The sequence below is a fragment of the Salmo salar genome, chromosome ssa02 (assembly GCF_905237065.1).
Source record: "Salmo salar chromosome ssa02, Ssal_v3.1, whole genome shotgun sequence".
Classification (NCBI taxonomy): Eukaryota; Metazoa; Chordata; class Actinopteri; order Salmoniformes; family Salmonidae; genus Salmo; species Salmo salar.
Genome location: NC_059443.1, coordinates 87,721,334 through 87,742,877, shown reverse-complemented (window position 1 = coordinate 87,742,877; position 21,544 = coordinate 87,721,334). Strand labels below are relative to the sequence as shown.

Sequence of the window (21,544 nt, the reverse complement as noted above, 5' to 3'; positions counted from 1 at the left end):
GCTACTCTCCTCCTGCTAAAGAAGAGGTCTGCTGGACGGAGGAAGAAGCTCTCGTCAAAGAGGAGGAGGAAGAGGAGGCTGTTTCAATACAAAAAGAAGTAGAGGGTGAGGCTGTTACAGTGAAAGAAGAAAAGGAAGCCGTTTCAGTGAAAGAAGAGAAAGACGTTTCAGTGAAAGAAGAGGAAGACTCGTTCAGAGTGAAAGAGGAGGAGGATGTTACAGTAAAAGAAGAGGAGGAAGAGAAAGAGGAGGATGCAGTTTTTGGAGTGAAGGAGGAAGAGGGGGAGATGACTGTTACATCGAAGGAGGAGGAAGAAGAGGAGGAAACTGGATATCTAGGCCCGGTTTCCCAAACGCATCTTAAGGCGTCCAATGGTACTAACGATGAACTTAGCCATAAGATGGTTTTGAGAAACCGTTCCCTGATTAACACTAGTAAGTACTGTCTTAAATACAGAGGTACAAACTGCAGTTGTTGAACTGATGTTTGGTGTTAAAGCGGAAATCTGCTATTGCTACACCCATATTGTGACTTTTAAATTATTTATGTATAGCCATTGATTCTTGAAGGATATAACACATGCCTCATGAGCTTAGTTCAACTGTTGTACCCCATCAGAAGCCCAAATATTTTACTCCAATGTCTAGAAACAATGTAAATCAACACTCTATAGCCTCGACATGGTTAAAACTATAATGTTGTTATCATGGATGGTCAGTCCTTGCATCCATAGGTCTGTCTATGAATTTGAAAGTAGTTACATTTCTCCAACCCCATCATCTTACTACCAAAACAGTGGTGGAATGACAGATTTGTTATTGTTTGAACTGCAGATTGCTGGGTTGTGTGGGTTTTTTAAACAGTAACAAAATGGCTGCCCAGAGGCTTGGTTTGGTAAACAGCTGAGGGATGGGGGAAGGAGAAGTGTAACCACTCTCACATTCATAGAGAAAGCTATTGTATCAACCGTAACTCAACACCTAGCGACCTCTTCAAGAAGTTCAGACATCTTGGCGTAACAGTTATAAGGTGTTGGCTTGACAGTCAGTGGACCCAGGTTTGACTTCAGCTCAGGGCTACCCCCCTGAATTCACTACACTACGAATACAAAGACTGGCCATCCATGATGTCATAATGAGAGTTTAACCAGGTTTCTAGGATATATATAGTATATTCTAGAATTCATCCATGATGTCATAATGATAGTTTAACCAGGTTTCTAGGCTATATAGTATATTCTAGAATTCATCCATGAGGTCATAATGATAGTTTACCAGGTTTCTAGGATATATAGTATATTCTAGAATTGCCAGTGAAGATTTCATTTACATTACATTTACATTACATTTAAGTCATTTAGCAGACGCTCTTATCCAGAGCGACTTACAAATTGGTGCATTCACCTTATGATATCCAGTGGAACAACCACTTTACAATAGTGCATCTAAATCTTTTAAGGGGGGGGGTGGGGTTACTTTATCCTATCCTAGGTATTCCTTAAAGAGGTGGGGTTTCAGGTGTCTCCGGAAGGTGGTGATTGACTCCGCTGTCCTGGCGTCGTGAGGGAGCTTGTTCCACCATTGGGGTGCCTGAGCAGCGAACAGTTTTGACTGGGCTGAGCGGGAACTGTGCTTCCTCAGAGGTAGGGGGGCCAGCAGGCCAGAGGTGGATGAACGCAGTGCCCTTGTTTGGGTGTAGGGCCTGATCAGAGCCTGAAGGTATGGAGGTGCCGTTCCCTTCACAGCTCCGTAGGCAATCACCATGGTCTTGTAGCGGATGCCAGCTTCAACTGGAAGCCAGTGGAGAGAGCTGTTGCTGTATTTCCTGTTGGAGCAAATTATTAGAGCTGTTGATAAGTCATTGTATAATATTCAGCCAATTTTTTTTCTTCATGCCATTACATTAAAGGCAAGACATACCTAGATTCAATTACATTAATGAATTGGTTTGAAACCTTTGTTTTAAAACCTTCTCAAAATTGGTTCCTTGACAGATTTGTAAAAAACGGTTTGTCATGAAACACTATTTTTTAAATGTAACCTTTATTTAATTCATATTAAAATTATAATAATAATAATATATATAATATTCATATTTAACTAGGGAAGTCAGTTATGAACAAATTCTTATTTACAATGATTGCCTACCCTGGATGACGCTGGGCCAATTGTGCGCCGCCCTATGGGACTCCCAATCACGGCCGGTTGTGATACAGCCTGGATTTGAACCAGGGTGTCTGTAGTGACACCTCAAGCACTGAGATACAGACCGCTGCGCCACTCTGGAGCCCCAAAATCATGTTCTAGTGCTGTCCCCAACTAAAATACATCTTGGTCAACCAAGAGTCATCTGTTCTTTCTACCAATCGCCCCATGTGTTTTTATAAAATCTATATGTACTGAACTTGTCTGATGCTTTAAGCACGCTGTTTGATTAAATAGATAAGACACACAAATGACTGGAGGGAGCCAGTCATCAACATGACCTGACTAGAACAGTGGCTTAACTGCCTTGACAGAAGAACCCCCACCCCCCCCCCCCCCACTGCTGGACTTCGTAAATTCTGCCGTTCTGCTCCTGAAGTTTTCAGTAATAGACTACAGATAGCTTGACTAATAGACTTGTAATAGACTACAGCAGCAGTCGGCAACCTTTTCCAGTTGGAGGGCCAATTTATCTGACCATTTCTACCAATCTGTGTGCCAGTCATGATTTTCAGATGCACATTTTCGTGGAACAGTTTCATTTAATTTATAATAGTATCTCAAAATTGTCTGTGATTAATCTACATTCTATCTAAATCTAAATGAAAATTATACAAATATAAAAGTAACTTTTATTGCCATTGCCAACTATGTAAAAAATAGCCTACATAAAGCCAACAAATAAAAACATTGCATTCTGCAGGTAGAAAATGTCCTGATAAAAATAAGTATCCTAGAAATCACTTTGGCTGCACATGGCCTGTCTATAACAAACCTGAAACATTGTATCAACTATCAACTGGGTCAGGAAACTTTGTATAAAATATTCTGGGCCCTCAGTTTCCCGCCAGTGAGTTCGGGACAGACACAGCTGTTGGCTATTTGTACAAAGGATAAGAAGTAATCAGGTATTTTATGACATTTCCACTGGATCAGAGCATTGCAATTTACCCTTTCATGCTGAGTGGTTATCGAAAGGGTGAGAGCTGGAAATATTTTACGAAAATACTTTGAGGAACTATTGTCATTCGCAGTTGATTTTGATTAGACTTTGTTTACTTGCTGTTTGAGGTGAAGAAAAATTACTTTGAGAAGCTCCACAACTCATTAGTGGTGGTGCATTAACCTGTTGGGGCTAGGGGGCAGTATTTGCACGGCCGGATAAAAAACGTACCCGATTTAATCTGGTTACTACTCCTGCCCAGTAACTAGAATATGCATATAATTATTGGCTTTGGATAGAAAACACCCTAAAGTTTCTAAAACTATTTGAATGGTGTCTGTGAGTATAACAGAACTCATTTGGCAGGCCAAAACCTGAGAAGATTCCTTACAGGAAGTGGCCTGTCTGACCATTTCTTGCCCTCCTTGATCATCTCTAACAGGGGATCTCTGGCATGACGTGACACTTCCTACGGCTCCCATGGGCTCTCAGAAGGCGGGAAAAAGCTGAACGATGTAATTCCATCCCCAGGCTGAAACACACTAGCGCGTTTGGCAAGTGCTCTATCAGAGGGCCATTAGACTGAGGCTTGTACATGAGGGGATAGCATGCTTTTACTTTCACTCTCTTTGTAATAAAAAACGATTTCCCGGTCAGAATATTATCGCTTTTTTACGAATAAATGGCATAAAAATTGATTTTAAACAGCGGTTGACATGCTTCGAAGTACGGTAATGGAATATTTAGAATTTTATTGTCACGAATTGCGACATGCGCGCGACACTTCTTTACTATTTCGGATAGTGTCTGGAACGCACGAACAAAACGCCGCTATTCGGATATAACGATGGATTATTTTGGACCAAACCAACATTTGTTATTGAAGTAGCAGTCCTGGGTGTGCATTCTGACGAAGACAACAAAAGGTAATCAAACTTTTATAATAGTAAATATGATTATGGTGAGTGCTAAACTTGCCGGGTGTCTAAATAGCGAGCCCGTGATGCCTGGGCTATGTACTTAGAATATTGCAAAATGTGCTTTCACCAAAAAGCTATTTTAAAATCGGACATATCGAGTGCATAGAGGAGGTCTGTATCTATAATTCTTAAAATAATTGTTATGCTTTTTGTGAACGTTTATCGTGAGTAATTTAGTAAAATGTTAGCGAATTCCCCGGAATGCTAGTTCTGAACGTCACATGCTAATGTAAAAAGCTGGTTTTTGATATAAATATGAACTTGATTGAACAAAACATGCATGTATTGTATAACATAATGTCCTAGGGTTGTCATCTGATGAAGATCATCAAAGGTTAGTGCTGCATTTAGCTGTGGTTTGGGTTTATGTGACATTATATGCTAGCTTGAAAAATGGGTGTCTGATTATTTCTGGCTGGGTACTCTGCTGACATAATCTAATGTTTTGCTTTCGTTGTAAAGCCTTTTTTGAAATCGGACAGTGTGGTTAGATTAACGAGAGTCTTGTCTTTAAAATGGTGTAAAATAGTCATATGTTTGAAAAATTGAAGTTTTTGCATTTTTGAGGTTTTTGAATAACGCGCCACGGGATTACACTGGCTGTTACGTAGGGATTACACTGGCTGTTACGTAGGTGGGACGATTTGGTGCCACCTATCCTAGAGAGGTTAACAACACCCAAATGGATACTGTCATTAACGCGGTTCTTAATACTGTAGCAAACATTATACTAAGCAGGACATTCAAGCGAGCCTGACAATTATAATCCAAAGTAGTGTGAAATGCACTCATAATCTTCCCTGTGGCTCAGTTGGTAGAGCATGGTGTTTGCAACGCCAGCATGGTGTGTGCAACGCCAGGGTTGTGGGTTCAATTCCCACGGGGGGCCAGTACAAAAAAAATAAAAAATTTAATAAAAATGTTAAAAATGCATGAAATGAAATGTATACACTCACTACTGTAAGTCGCTCTGGATAAGAGCGTCTGCTAAATGTCTAAAATGTAATCTTCCTGGAAATGGAGGTTACTCCCCTGAGTTTTCCCCCATTCACATCAGAATACATTGTGAAAAACTAAAGTCTTTGCTCACCATTTTTGCTCAAATCAGATGTAGTACATCCATAACTATCGGTTTCCTCATTGCAGGGAGGAGTTTCTACAACCAAATTGAATGTGCATCGCCCTCGTGCCGCAATTTTAGGAAACACAGTAAGGGCCCTATATGTGAGACCAAAAGTCGTCTGGCACAGTGCTTAGAGTTTCAACAACATTCATAACTTATTTCTAGCCTACAATCATTGATGTTACTACTAAAATATGACTGTTCTTGCTCATTTTAAGACAATTGTCAACTAATTTTTACGTTCATGACAGACGTCAATTGTTGTACAACATCATGGCAACGCTGTTGGCATCACCTTTTACAGTGGATTTCCACTGTTCTGGGACTTTAACCATGTCTGACTTTGTTGTTCACACAGGAGAGAGACGGGACTATTGTGAATCCTCTGGGGAGCCTCAACAATGTCATGATTCTGACGAGGCAGAGAAGAGTCTCTCCAGATCAGAACACCTCAATAAACACCTGCAGAGATCCACAGGGAAGAGAACTCACTGCTGCTCTGACTGTGGGAAAAGATTCACCTCCTCAGCAGGCATTAAAATTCATCAGAGAATCCACACAGGAGAGAAATCTTGTAGCTGTGGTCAAAATGGGAAGAGTTTTGGTCAATTTGGCCATCTGACAGTGCACCAGAGAACACACACAGGAGAGAAACCTTATAGCTGTGATCAATGTGGGAAGAGTTTTACTACATCTGGCTATCTGACTTTACACCAGAGAACACATACAGGAGAGAAAGCTTTTAGCTGTGATCAATGTGGGAAGAGTTTTACTACATCTGGCTCTCTGACTATACACCAGAGAACACACACAGGAGAGAAACCTTATAGCTGTAATCAATGTGGGAAGAGTTTTGTTACATCTAGCAGTCTGACTATACACCAGAGAACACACACAGGAGATAAACCTTATAGCTGTGGTCAATGTGGGAAGACTTTTACTCAGTCAACCAACCTGATATCACACCAGAGAACACACACAGGAGATAAACCTTATAGCTGTGCTCAATGTGGGAAGAGTTTTACTACATCTGGCTCTCTGACTTTACACCAGAGAACACACACAGGAGAGAAACCTTTTAGCTGCGGTCAATGTGGGAAGAGTTTTGGTCATTCTGGGGATCTGACAGTGCACCAGAGAACACACACAGGAGAGAAATCATATAGCTGTGGTCAATGTGGGAAGAGTTTTGGTCAATCTGGCCATCTGACATTACACCAGAGAACACACACAGGAGAGAAACCTTATAGCTGTGGTCAATGTGGGAAGAGTTTTACTCAGTCAACCAACCTGATATCACACCAGAGAACACACACAGGAGATAAACCTTATAGCTGTAATCAATGTGTGAAGAGTTTTACTCATTCAAACAGCCTGGTACAACACCAGAGAACACACACAGGAGAGAAATCTCTTAGCTGTGACCAGAGATAATCTGATCAAATTTTAGAAAATACATGAAGGAGTTGTTTCATGAATCAATGAATTAATATCATAATGTAGAATGTTTTAACATTGTAGTAGGAGAATTTTAATGAATGTCAGAATGTAGAACCCTAAATGTTTGCCCCCTGTTCTATTGATTTCAACATATGGTTATTAGCCTCAGGGGGAAAATCCAGTCTCTGAAATGAAAGAGTACTGCTTATGTGATTTAACAAAAATGACTAACAAAAAAAGAATTGTGTTACACTTACCATGTTGGTGACCCACTTGAATCACAATGTAACACTTCAAAATGTAGCTAGCTGTTTTCTACAAATTGCCCTCTAACCAGGGATGTACACATTATTCTCAGATTCCGTGTGGTTTGTTAGCTGTTAGTTTTAACAGGATGTGCAACCTCATCTCTCTCCTCTCTCCCGCCTCTCGCACAAATGATTTTATCATGATATTGATGAGTTATGACAAATAAGTGTTCCTTTGTTCAGCAACCCCTTCATTTAAATGCATCACTCCAAAATGTAGCTGACTGTCTTCTGCAGGTTGTCCTCTAATCAGTGAGGTAAAATATATCTCCCATTTCCATGTGTTTTTTTTTAGTTATTAGTTTCAACAGCACGTACAACCTGATTTCCCCCCTAATCGATATCAGTGATTTATTGCTACTTGTCAAAACAACAGCGTTTCCGGTGCTTGTGCAGTTTATAAGCTGCTTGTTTAAAAAATACAAGTAATATGATTATTGTGGCAGATGTTTGTGTACATAGCACATTTTATGTTTAGGTTTTCAATTTATCCCAAACTGTTTCTGCATGTTGGTTATTGATTTGGACACTTTAAAACTGTGTTTTGACATTGGGGCTATTTCATATGTACATTTCATGTAACATTTAGTAATGATATTTATTTATTCAACCAACTGACAATTTTTGGGTACAATTATATTGACATTGTTGCCCTGCTTTTAGAATATCAGGGTTCATTCTCAGATGTGCCAATCCAAATGTACTAGAGCATGACATTGGGGACTGGGCCCCGATCTAACAACATGCCTATCTAGTGAACCCTGAAAAGAGAGAGAAGCTCCACAGTGAGGTGGAAAGTTACTACGGATATTGCAGGAGTTTCCTCTTGAAATCCGACATGTCCGTGGTAAGGACAACTTGGTTGCTGATTGTCCCAAGGCTGGGCAGTCAAAAAGATTTGTGTTTTGCGTTTAGCCAGTGAGTTGCCATGGATCACAATTTATTTTGACTGCACCTTTTTCGTATTGGAGATTAGTTTTGTTTGGTCTCGTTCCAAGGGGACGAGAGTTCTAGAAGCTAGTGAGTTTTAGGAAGACGAGAGTTCTAGAAGCTATTGGGGGAGAAAAAAAAAATCTTGTTTTTAATTGTTGACAGCCAGTAGACACCATGTTTATATTAGTGAATGTGAAGCATTGTAGTTGATTATAATGTGAAATGGAAGTTGTTTTCTGATGATGGTGAGCAAACTTTTAAGGTGTTAGTCTTTGGTTTTCCCATTTTATGTTTTGAGGTTGGACTTCAGCACGTCTAGCTCGTTAGCACGTCTAGCTCGTTAGCACGTCTAGCTCGTTAGCACGTCTAGCTCGTTAGCACGTCTAGCTCGTTAGCACGTCTAGCTCGTTAGCACGTCTAGCTCGTTAGCACGTCTAGCTCGTTAGCACGTCTAGCTCGTTAGCACGTCTAGCTCGTTAGCACGTAGGACGCACTGATTGGTGTCACCTCGTTAGTCAGTTTGTGTTACACCTGTGCTGGCTTGTCCATCTCGTTAGTGGGAAGGTGTTTCACCTGAGCTGGTCCAGGTTCTATTTAAGAGTGTCTGGCCCAGTGCTCCAGTTGTCTTGATACACCTTTAGTTGCTCCACCTTTTTGGTTTGCTTCCTGTCTTTAAGTTTGGTGTGGGTTTTTCTTTATTTTTCCTCTTCTTGGGCAGATTTAGTGGGTCTCATGGTGGGTGTCTTTTAGGTCCCAGTTGTTGTTACTAGTCAACTTTCAGTGGACACCCCCATAGTGTCTTTCAGAACCCCTCCTAAACCCCACCTGTTTAGTTGTGGTTGTTGTCAGTGACTCATTGTTAGTTCCTCTTCTGTTTGAGCAACATTTTAGATTTTTCTTGCTGGGAAACGTAACAACAAACAATGTAGTAAAACAAGTTATATTTTGTGTAGTCTTTAAGTTGTTAATCTTGTTTTTTATCCTCTTATGTATGTTTGTGTACCAAATATTTCTGTTTATTTTCATTTTTTTTCTTCCTGTGAAACCATTGCGTTGCATCCATGTCTGAAATATGCTGTATAAATAAAGCTTGATTTCATTTTAACATATTGTTTAACAAATTAACTGATCAAAACTCTTGCCAAACCAATGAACAAATATGTGTAAAAGCAACACATTTCTTGGTCCATCTTAGTCTGAAAAACAGTATCACTTTTCCAGCCTGTTGAAGGTGTGGTGGAGTGGTAAACACCACCCCCGGCTCTACCAGGGTCTTGAGGTGGTCTCCCACAGCTCTGATTATGTCATGTTCTGTGGCCTTGCTGTTCCATTTCTTGACTGCCCCTGCAACACAGAAACACATTTAGTCATATTATATAAAACACTCAGGGCCGGTCTCACAGACAAGGCTTAAGCTTAGTCCCAGACTAAAATGCTTGTTTGAGCTGTCTTAACTCAAAGTGACTTGCACAGACTTATCTTAAAATAGTCTTGGATTTAGCCTGTTCTGGACTAATCAAAGCTGATTGCAGGAGGGCAGATTAGAGCTACTGTAAGACTAAATTGAAGCTTAAATGAATCTTTCAAAGAGGCAGGTTTAATTTCTGCTTAGTGCTGTTTGTGACGGAGCCTGGACTATGATGAATGTCTAAATGAAGACCAACATGCACTACAGAGGCCAGCCAGATCAGTACTTGTGGATAGGAGTAATCCATTACATTACTTTGAGACTGCTTTCGTATGTACAAAGAAAATGCATTGGAGATAATATCTCTCCTTGAGCCTAGACTTTCCTCTGTCTCAAAGAGGAAGGCCTTTACCCAATTCTCTCCAAGTTCTGATCACTGAGGGTTTTGGCATCTGGAATCTTTCATTGTGAAACTGGTGATTTGTGTCGGTGCCAGTGAAGCAACTGTGTGTTTAATAGTTCACAAAGTCTGCAGGAGGAGTCTTTACATCTAGTTTCCTGATGCTGCAGGCCAAGCCAACTATAAAGTCTGCAGGAGGAGTCTTTACATCTAGTTTCCTGATGCTGCTGGCCAAGCCAACTATAAAGTCTGCAGGAGGAGTCTTTACATCTAGTTTCCTGATGCTGCTGGTCAAGCCAACTATAAAGTCTGCAGGAGGAGTCTTTACATCTAGTTTCCTGATGCTGCTGGTCAAGCCAACTATAAAGTCTGCAGGGCCATTTGTGAACTGAGGAGTCTTTACATCTAGTTTCCTGATGCTGCTGGCCAAGCCAACTATAAAGGGCAATTCCCAGGAGTGATTGGCTGGTTAGATGGATGTCATGTTCCCATCAAGTGTCCATCAACTCCTGATGCTGAGGGGTACCGTAACCATAACAACTGGTTTACCATCAACTCCTGATGCTGAGGAGTACCGTAACCATAACAACTGGTTTTACATCAACTCCTGATGCTGAGGCGTACCGTAACCATAACAACTGGTTTTACATCAACTACTGATGCTGAGGAGTACCGTAACCATAACAACTGGTTTACCATCAACTCCTGATGCTGAGGAGTACCGTAACCATAACAACTGGTTTTCCATCAACTCCTGATGCTGTGGGGTACCGTAACCATAACAACTGGTTTACCATCAACTCCTGATGCTGAGGAGTACCGTAACCATAACAACTGGTTTTCCATCAACTCCTGATGCTGAGGGTACCGTAACCATAACAACTGGTTTACCATCAACTCCTGATGCTGAGGAGTACCGTAACCATAACAACTGGTTTACCATCAACTCCTGATGCTGAGGAGTACCGTAACCATAACAACTGGTTACCATCAACTCCTGATGCTGAGGGGTACCGTAACCATAACAACTGGTTTTCCATCAATGTTTAGGGTGGATGCACTCCTCATTTAGAGTTTTCAAACATTGTTGCCTGTTGAAAAGGTGCAACTCAGGATGGAAGGATTTCCCTCAACTCTTCATTGGTCTCAGTTTCAGAGAGGACAACATAGTGGACAACTACTTGGTGACAGTGGATATTAGGGTGAGAAACATGGTTTACTAATAGTTACTACATAGTAATATGGTCTACTAATAGTTACTACATAGTAACATGGTCTACTAATAGTTACTACATTGTAATATGGTCTACTAATAGTTACTACATTGTCACGGCTCCTCCTCTGCAGTGCAGGGGTGGTTCCCCCTGCAGGCAGAGGAGGGTCGTTAGTGATTGCAGCTGGTGTGATTGGAGCCACCTGGGCTCAGGGTATTTAACCAACTGCTCCACTAACCTCTCTCTGGGCTACTGGTCTGGCTGGTATGGCTCCTCGCTGAGCTTCTGGCTCGCTGGGCTTGCTCTCTTTCTCCCTGCTCCTCCAGGTATGATCCGGTTTTGTTTGTTCCTTTGTAGATGTATTTAGTTTCCACTCAGTCATGTTTACACATACATTTTCACGCATCCATGCACCTTACATACACCTTACATTATGACATTTCCACACCTCATTCCTTTTTCTTTGTTTATAGTTAATAGTTTTGTTTTATAATAAAGAACGTTTTGAATTGGCCTATACCAGTTGTCGATGTCCTCTCATTTTTGCCACAGGCTATGAGCTGGCCTGTGACAACATAGTAACATGGTCTACTAATAGTTACTACATAGTAATATTGTCTACTAATAGTTACTACATAGTAATATGGTCTACTAATAGTTACTACATAGTAACATGGTCTACTAATAGTTACTACATAGTAATCTGGTCAGAGTAACTTTTTATTCACTCCATACATAAATCCCACAACAGCTGAGCTGCAAAGATACAACAGAGCTCATATCCACACGAGAGTGATGGTCCAGCGTATGTTTGGAGTATGGAAAAATCGATTCCAGTGTTTACGCAATACACTTGGTTTCAAGCCAAGAAGATGCTGCAAGGTGATCATTGCTACAGCTGTGCTGCACAACTACCTGAAGCAGCATGACTGTCCTGATCCTCCCATGATCAGCATCAAGCAGATGTACCCATGGCTGTCCTGATCCTCCCATGATCAGCATCAAGCAGATGTACCCATGACTGTCCTGATCCTCCCATGATCAGCATCAAGCAGATGTACCCATGACTGTCCTGATCCTCCCACGATCAGCATCAAGCAGATGTACCCATGGCTGTCCTGATCCTCCCATGATCAGCATGAAGCAGATGTACCCATGATTGTCCTGATCCTCCCACGATCAGCATCAAGCAGATGTACCCATGGCTGTCCTGATCCTCCCATGATCAGCATCAAGCAGATGTGTCCATGACTGAGGTAGATGTGTCCGTGGCTGAGGCAGATGTGTCCATGACTGAGGCAGATGTGTCCATGACTGAGGTAGATGTGTCCGTCACTGAGGCAGATGTGTCCGTGACTGAGGCAGATGTGTCCGTGACTGAGGCAGTCAATGACCAACGAGGACTTGCAAACGGAGTTGCTTCACATTGCAGCACTTCAACTAGATGAGATGCATTTAAATATGGAATGTATTCATTATGGATTATTTTTGCTTTGATAATGTTTGTTCTGTACCAAATTCAAATAGTGTGAAGCAAAATTAAATGAGTGACTAAACAAAGGCTGGTTTAAAATGTAGGTTGTGGTGATTAAAATACTCTCTCATGAATATCCAAATGACAAAACATGTATTGTTTTACATAACATATTGTTCACCATGGCTGGTCATCACTATTGTCTCATTACTGTCTCTTTTTAGGATCATACCTCTCTCTTCCAACTTCATATCCAATTCAACCTGGACAATTCTCATCTCATGTTCTTCCTTCAGATATTTCATTTTATGCTCATGAAATTCTCTGGTTAACGTTTCATGCATGGTGATCTTCTTTGTTCTCTGCTGAAAGGTGGTGGCAGCATCTTCTCTCATGGATGTTATAGCAGATGTGGAGGGTTCACAATCACTGTGTACTGGCTCTTCCAACCTGTTCACATTACACCCTCACTGTGTACTGGCTCTTCCAACCTGTTCACATTACACCCTCACTGTGTACTGGCTCTTCCAACCTGTTCACATTCCACCCTCACTGTGTACTGGCTCTTCCAACCTGTTCACATTACACCCTCACTGTGCACTGGCTCTTCCAACCTGTTGGTCATCATCTGGTATACCATCTAAAGGTAAGTCATCATCTGGTATACCATCCAGAAGTTGGTCATCATATGGAATATCATCCAGACGTTGGTCATCATCTGGTATAGCATCCAGACGTTGGTCATCATCTGGTATACCATCCAGAGGTTGGTCATCGCCTGGTATACCATCCAGAGGTTGGTCATCATCTGGTATACCATCCAGAGGATGGTCATCATCCGGTATACCATCCAGAGGTTGGTCATCATCCGGTATACCATCCAGAGGTTGGTCATCATCTGGTATATCATCCAGAGGTTGGTCATCATCTGGTATAACATCCAGAGGTTGGTCATCATCTGGTATACCATCCAGAGGTTGGTCATCATCTGGTATACCATCCAGAGGTTGCTGCTGCTCTATTATTCCAGACAGGAAGTCACTCAATTCATCAGTGTTGTGTTGTTTTGGTGGTCCATCACCAGTAGTAAATCTCTCTCTTCTGATCTCTGCTTTCTCTCTTTTTAAAGCCAGTTTAAGGTTCTTCCACAGAGTCTGTAAAAGGCAGATATAATTTTATAATAGAAATCATGTCACAAAAATATGAATATGAGAAATGTGAAATACTGATTAATAATGCAGATATCTCACCTGAAGTTGTTTCTTCTTGTAATCCTGATAATAATGCAGATATCTCACCTGAAGTTGTTTCTTCTTGTAATCCTGATAATAATGCAGATATCTCACCTCTAGTTGTTGTTTCTTCTTGTAATCCTGATAATAATGCAGATATCTCACCTGAAGTTGTTGTTTCTTGTAATCCTGATAATAATGCAGATATCTCACCTGAAGTTGTTGTTTCTTCTTGTAATCCTGATAATAATGCAGATATCTCACCTCTAGTTGTTGTTTCTTCTTGTAATCCTGATAATAATGCAGATATCTCACCTCTAGTTGTTGTTTCTTCTTGTAATCCTGATAATAATGCAGATATCTCACCTGAAGTTGTTGTTTCTTCTTGTAATCCTGATAATAATGCAGATATCTCACCTCTAGTTGTTGTTTCTTCTTGTAATCCTGATAATAATGCAGATATCTCATCTCTAGTTGTTGTTTCTTCTTGTAATCCTGATAATAATGCAGATATCTCATCTCTAGTTGTTGTTTCTTCTTGTAATCCTGATAATAATGCAGATATCTCACCTCTAGTTGTTGTTTCTTCTTGTAATCCTGATAATAATGCAGATATCTCACCTCTAGTTGTTGTTTCTTCTTGTAATCCTGATAATAATGCAGATATCTCACCTCTAGTTGTTGTTTCTTGTAATCCTGATAATAATGCAGATATCTCACCTGAAGTTGTTGTTTCTTCTTGTAATCCTGATAATAATGCAGATATCTCACCTGAAGTTGTTGTTTCTTCTTGTAATCCTGATAATAATGCAGATATCTCACCTCTAGTTGTTGTTTCTTCTTGTAATCCTGATAATAATGCAGATATCTCACCTCTAGTTGTTGTTTCTTGTAATCCTGATAATAATGTAGATATCTCACCTCTAGTTGTTGTTTCTTCTTGTAATCCTGATAATAATGCAGATATCTCACCTCTAGTTGTTGTTTCTTGTTGTAATCCTGATAATAATGCAGATATCTCACCTGAAGTTGTTGTTTCTTCTTGTAATCCTGATAATAATGCAGATATCTCACCTCTAGTTGTTGTTTCTTCTTGTAATCCTGATAATAATGCAGATATCTCATCTCTAGTTGTTGTACTCTTCATGTGGTTACATTTCCATTGAATTCACTGCAAATTGCAGCCCAACCCTCTTGTTCTACTGCTCAGTAGCAGCAGTGTGGTTTTACCTTCAATAACTGGATGGTTTGACAACATTTGTTTTGGAGTGTTTTTTCATACACACTAAAGTTTTTTGGAACAAATTATTTTTGCATCTGCCATTGTTTCGTCTCCAGATTCACACCAGTATTGGTGTTTTCTATTCCAGGTTTTAATGAGCACCACTAGACCAACAGCATGTGTTCATACTGAACCTAATCAGGATTAACCCAGGTGTTCATACTGAACCTAATCAGGATCAACCCAGGTGTTCATACTGAACCTAATCAGGATTAACCCAGGTGTTCATACTGAACCTAATCAGGATTAACCCAGGTGTTCATACTGAACCTAATCAGGATTAACCCAGGTGTTCATACTGAACCTAATCAGGATTAACCCAGGTGTTCATACTGAACCTAATCAGGATCAACCCAGGTGTTCATACTGAACCTAATCAGGATTAACCCAGGTGTTCATACTGAACCTAATCCAGCTTAACCCAGGTGTTCAAGTTGAAAAGTTTTGACATAGTGGAAGATACACTGAATTGATACTGTTTTTCGTTCTAAGATGGACTAAAAAATGTGCTCATTGGTTATGCAAGAGGGCGGCAGGTAGCCTAGTGGTTAGAGCTGACAAGGTAAAAATATGTTGTCCTGCCCCTGAACAAGGCAGTTAACCCACTGTTCCCTGGTAGGCAATCATTGTAAATAAGAATCTGTTCTTAACTGACTTGCCTAGTTAAATAAATGTTAAATAAAATACAAATTAAAATTAAGTCTGTTGACTGTGAGTTAATTTGTTTTACAATATGTTCAAATCAAATCAAGCTTTATTTATACAGCACATTTCAGACATGGATGCAACACAATGCCTTCACAGGAAAAAAACGAATAAAAAACTATGAAAATAAACAGAAATATTTACTACAGAACAAACATAAGAGGATAAAAAACAGAAGATCAACAACAGAAAGACTAATGAGCATTGGAAAATCCATTGATTAAAATATTAACAATTGGATGAAATATTCAACCATAACGAGATGGACAAGCCAGCACAGGTGTAACACATACTGACTAACGAGGTGACACCAATCAGTGCGTCCTACGTGCTAACGAGCTAGACGTGCTAACGAGCTAGACGTGCTAACGAGCTAGACGTGCTAAAGTCCACCCTCAAAACATAAATGGAAAAACCGAATACGTGTATACGTATTTTTCCCCCACTAACTTCATGAACTCTCTCTTCCTAAAACTCACTAGCTTCTAGAACTCTCATCCCCTTGGAACGAGCCCAAACAAAACTAATCTCCAATACGGAAAAACATGCAGTTATAATAAATTGTGATCCACTGGCTAAACGCAAAACACAAACATTTTGACTGCCCACCCGTGAGACAATCAGCAAGTTGTAATTAAAACGAACATGTCTGATTTCAAGAGGAAACTCCTGCAATATCCGTAGTAACTTTCCACCTCACTGCAGAGCTTCTCTCTCTTCTCAGGGTTCACTAGATAGGCATGTTGTTGGATCGGGGCCCAGTCCCCAATGTCATGCTCTAGTACATTTGGGTTGACACATCTGAGAATGAACCCTGATATTCTAAAATCAGGGAAACAATGTCAATATAATTGTACCCAAAAATGGTCAGCTGGTTGCATAAATAATTATGATTACTAAATGTTACATTAATTGTAAATATCAAAAGCAAATGTACACCCCTTTGTTAATATGTATTGGCAATAATTCACTTAATGTTGAGGTATGGAATAATAACAAATGTGCTATATACACAAACATCTGCCACAATAATCATATTACTTGTATTTTTTTTAAACAAGCACCTTATAAACTGCACAAGCACCAAAAACGCTGTTGGTTTGACAAGTAGCAATAAATCACTGATATCGATTAGGGGGGAAATCAGGTTGTACGTGCTGTTGAAACTAACACTAAAAGGTCCTAATCCAGGCACTTGTCATCTCCCGTCTGGATTACTGCAACTCCCTGTTGGCGGGGCTCCCTGCCTGTGCTATTAAACCCCTGCAACTCATCCAGAACGCCGCAGCCCGTCCGGTGTTCAACCTTCCCAAGTTCTCTCACGTCACCCCGCTCCTCCGCACACTCCACTGGCTTCCAGTTGAAGCTTGCATCTGCTACAAGACCATGGTGCTTGCCTACGGAGCTGTGAGGGGAACGGCACCTCCGTACCTTCAGGCTCTGATCAGGACCTACACCCAAACAAGGGCACTGCGTTCATCCACCTCTGGCCTGCTGGCCCCCTACCTCTGCGGAAGCACAGTTCCCGCTCAGCCCAGTCAAAACTGTTCGCTGCTCTGGCACCCCAATGGTGGAACAAGCTCCCTCATGACGCAAGGACAGCGGAGTCAATCCCCACCTTCCGTAGACACCTGAAACCCCACCTCTTTATGGAATACCTGGGATAGGATAAATGAATCATTCTACCCCCCCCAAAAAAAAAGAGATATAGATGTACTATTGTAAAGTGGTTGTTCCACTGGATATCATAAGGTGAATGCACCAATTTGTAAGTCGCTCTGGATAAGAGCGTCTGCTAAATAATGTCAATGTAAATGTAAAAAAACACATGGAAATGGGAGATATATTTTACCTCACTGGTTAGAGGACAACCTGCAGAAGACAGTCAGCTACATTTAGGAGTGATGCATTTAAATGTAGGGGGTCGCTTAACAAAGGAACGCAACACTTATTTGTCATAACTCATTGATATCATGTTGAAATCAATTGTGCGAGAGGAGGGAGATGAGGTTGCACGTCCTGTTAAAACTAAAAGCTCAAAAACCACACGGAATCTGGGAATAATGTGTACATCACTAGTTAGAGGACAATTTGTAGAAAGCAGCTACAGTGCGGCAAAAAAGTATTTAGTCAGCCACCAATTGTGCAAGTTCTCCCACTTAAAAAGATGAGAGAGGCCTGTAAGTTTCATCATAGGTACCACTTCAACTATGACAGACAAAATTAGATATTTTTTCTCCAGAAAATCACATTGTAGGATTTTTTATGAATTTATTTGCAAATTATGGTGGAAAATAAGTATTTGGTCAATAACAAAAGTTTATCTCAATACTTTGTTATACACCCTTTGTTGGCAATGACACAGGTCAACTGTTTTCTGTAAGTCTTCACAAGGTTTTTGCACACTGTTGCTGGTATTTTGGCCCATTCCTCCATGCAGATCTCCTCTAGAGCAGTGATGTTTTGGGGCTGTCGCTGGGCAACAGACTTTCAACTCCCTCCAAAGATTTTCTATGGGGTTGAGATCTGGAGACTGGCTAGGCCACTCCAGGACCTTGAAATGCTTCTTACGAAGCCACTCCTTCGTTGCCCGGGCGGTGTGTTTGGGATCATTGTCATGCTGAAAGACCCAGCCACGTTTCATCTTCAATGCCCTTGCTGATGGAAGGAGGTTTTCACTCAAAATCTCACGATACATGGCCCCATTCATTCTTTCCTTTACACGGATTAGTCGTCCTGGTCCCTTTGCAGAAAAACAGCCCCAAAGCATGATGTTTCCACCCCCATGCTTCACAGTAGGTATGGTGTTCTTTGGATGCAACTCAGCATTCTTTGTCCTCCAAACACGACAAGTTGAGTTTTTACCAAAAAGTTATATTTTGGTTTCATCTGACCATATGACATTCTCCCAATCCTCTTCTGGATCATCCAAATGCTCTCTAGCAAACTTCAGACGGGCCTGGACATGTACTGGCTTAAGCAGGGGGACACGTCTGGCACTGCAGGATTTGAGTCCCTGGTGGCGTAGTGTGTTACTGATGGTAGGCTTTGTTACTTTGGTCCCAGCTCTCTGCAGGTCATTCACTAGGTCCCCCCGTGTGGTTCTGGGATTTTTGCTCACCGTTCTTGTGATCATTTTGACCCCACGGGGTGAGATCTTGCGTGGAGCCCCAGATCGAGGGAGATTATCAGTGGTCTTGTATGTCTTCCATTTCCTAATAATTGCTCCCACAGTTGATTTCTTCAAACCAAGCTGCTTACCTATTGCAGATTCAGTCTTCCCAGTCTGGTGCAGGTCTACAATTTTGTTTCTGGTGTCCTTTGACAGCTCTTTGGTCTTGGCCATAGTGGAGTTTGGAGTGTGACTGTTTGAGGTTGTGGACAGGTGTCTTTTATACTGATAACAAATTCAAACAGGTGCCATTAATACAGTTAACGAGTGGAGGACAGAGGAGCTTCTTAAAGAAGAAGTTACAGGTCTGTGAGAGCCAGAAATCTTGCTTGTTTGTAGGTGACCAAATACTTATTTTCCACCATAATTTGCAAATAAATTCATTAAAAATCCTACAATGTGATTTTCTGGATTTTTTTTCTCATTTTGTCTGTCATAGTTGACGTGTACCTATGATGAAAATTACAGGCCTCTCTCATCTTTTTAAGTGGGAGAACTTGCACAATTGGTGGCTGACTAAATACTTTTTTGCCCCACTGTAGCTACATTTTGAAGTGTTGCATTTTGATTCAAGTGGGTCACCAACGTGGTAAGTGTAACACAGCTCTTTTTGTGTTAGTCACTTTTTGTTAAATCACTGTTAAATCACATAAATAGTACTCATCCATTTGAATACTATTACCATCCACGTCACCAACGTGTTAAGTGTAACTCAACACAACACAACTTTCAATTCAGAGCCTGGGTTTTTCCATGATGCTAATATCCATATCATTTTCAAATCAATTGATAAAGGGGCAAACATTTTGGCTTCTACATTGTGACATTATTAAAATACTCCTAGTACAATGTTAAAACATTCTATATTTTGACATTAATTCATTGATATCATGAAACAACTCCATGTATTTTCTGATATTTGATCTGAGATCTTTTATAAGATTATCTCTCTGGTCACAGCTAAGAGGTTTCTCTCCTGTGTGTGTTCTCTGGTGTTGTACCAGGCTGTTTGACTGAGTAAAACTCTTCCCACATCGATTAGAGCTATACGATTTCTATTCTGTGTGTGTTCTCTGGTGTACTGTCAGAAGGCTTGATGTAACAAAATTCTTCCCACATTGATCACAGCTAAAATACTTCTCTCCTGTGTGTGTTCTCTGGTGTATCTTCAGATGGCTAGATTGAACAAAACTCTTCCCACATTGATCACAGCTATAGGGTTTCTCTCCTGTGTGTGTTCTCTGGTGTGATATCAGGTTGCTTAGCTGAGTAAAACTCTTCCCACATTGAGTACAGCTAAAAGGTTTCTCTCCTGTGTGTATTCTCTGGTGTAGAGTCAGATTTCTAAATGCAGTAAAACTCTTCCCACATTCATCACAGCTATAGGGTTTCTCTCCTGTGTGTGTTCTCTGGTGTGATATCAGGATGCCTAGCTGAGTAAAACTCTTCCCACATTGAGTACAGCTATAAGGTTTCTCACCTGTGTGTGTTCTCTGGTGTGCTATCAGGCTGCTTAGCTGAGAAAAACTCTTCCCACATTGATCACAGCTATAAGGTTTCTCTCCTGTGTGTGTTCTCTGGTGTGATATCAGGCTGGTTGAATGACCAAAACTCTTCCCACATTGATCACAGCTAAAAGGTTTCTCTCCTGTGTGTGTTCTCTGGTGTATCTTCAGATGGCTATATTGAACAAAACTCTTCCCACATTGATCACAGCCGTAAGGTTTCTCTCCTGTGTGTGTTCTCTGATGAATTTTAATGCCTGATGAGGTGAATCTCTTCCCACAGTCAGAGCAGCAGTGAGTTCTCTTCCCTGTGGGTTTCTGCAGGTGTTTCTTGAGGTGTTCTGATCTGGAGAGACTCTTCTCTGCCTCGTCAGCATCATGAGGTTGTTGAGGCTCCCCAGAGGATCCTCGATAGTCCCGTCTCTCTCCTGTGTGAACAACAAAGTCAGACAGATGGTTAATGGCCCAAAACAGCGGAAATCCACTGTAAAAGGTGATGCCAACAGCGTTGCCATGATGTTGTACAACAATTGACGTCTGTAATGAATGTTAAAGTTATTTGACAATTGTCTTAAAATGAGCAACAATAGTCATATTTAGTCTTGTTTTCACATTATTAGTAACATCCATGATTGCAGGCTAGAAATAAGTTAAAGTTGTTGAAACCCTAAGCAGTGTGGCAGACGACTTTTGGTCTCCAATATAGGCCCCTTTCTGTGTTTGCTAAAATTGCGGCACGAGGGCAATTTGGTTGTAGAAACTCCTCCCTGCTAATGAGGAAACCGATAGTTATGGATGTACTATATCTGGTAATAAGGAAACAACTAGTTATGGATGTAGTATATCTGGTAATGGGGAAACCACTAGTTATGGATGTAGTATATCTGGTAATGAGGAAACCACTAATTATGGATGTAGTATATCTGGTAATGAGGAAACAACTAGTTATGGATGTAGTATATCTGGTAATGAGGAAACACCTAGTTATGGATGTAGTATATCTGGTAATGAGGAAACCACTTGTTATGGATGTAGTATATCTGGTAATGAGGAAACCACTAGTTATGGATGTAGTATATCTGGTAATGAGGAAACCACTAGTTATGGATGTAGTATATCTGCATGGAGCAAAAATGGTGAGCAAAGATTTTAGTTTTTCACAATGCATTCAGAATATGACAGCGCAAGATCAGGAGTGCTACTCAAGGAAACTCACATTA

At 40.7% G+C, this 21,544-nt stretch overlaps 2 protein-coding genes across 2 annotated transcripts in view; both read left to right on the top strand.

Moving 5' to 3' along the window:
* The window catches only part of LOC106606985 (zinc finger protein 850-like), an 898,172-nt gene that overhangs the window by 539,353 nt on the left and 337,275 nt on the right, over positions 1-21,544 (top strand). The window lies entirely within an intron of this gene.
* The window catches only part of LOC106606994 (zinc finger protein 180-like), a gene marked incomplete at both ends in the record, with an annotated part of 52,615 nt that continues 36,952 nt past the window's right edge, over positions 5,882-21,544 (top strand). Inside the window, one exon of the mRNA XM_045711887.1 lies at positions 5,882-6,546. Within this exon, the coding sequence (XP_045567843.1) occupies positions 5,882-6,546 (665 nt within the window). The remainder of the gene's footprint in view (positions 6,547-21,544) is intronic.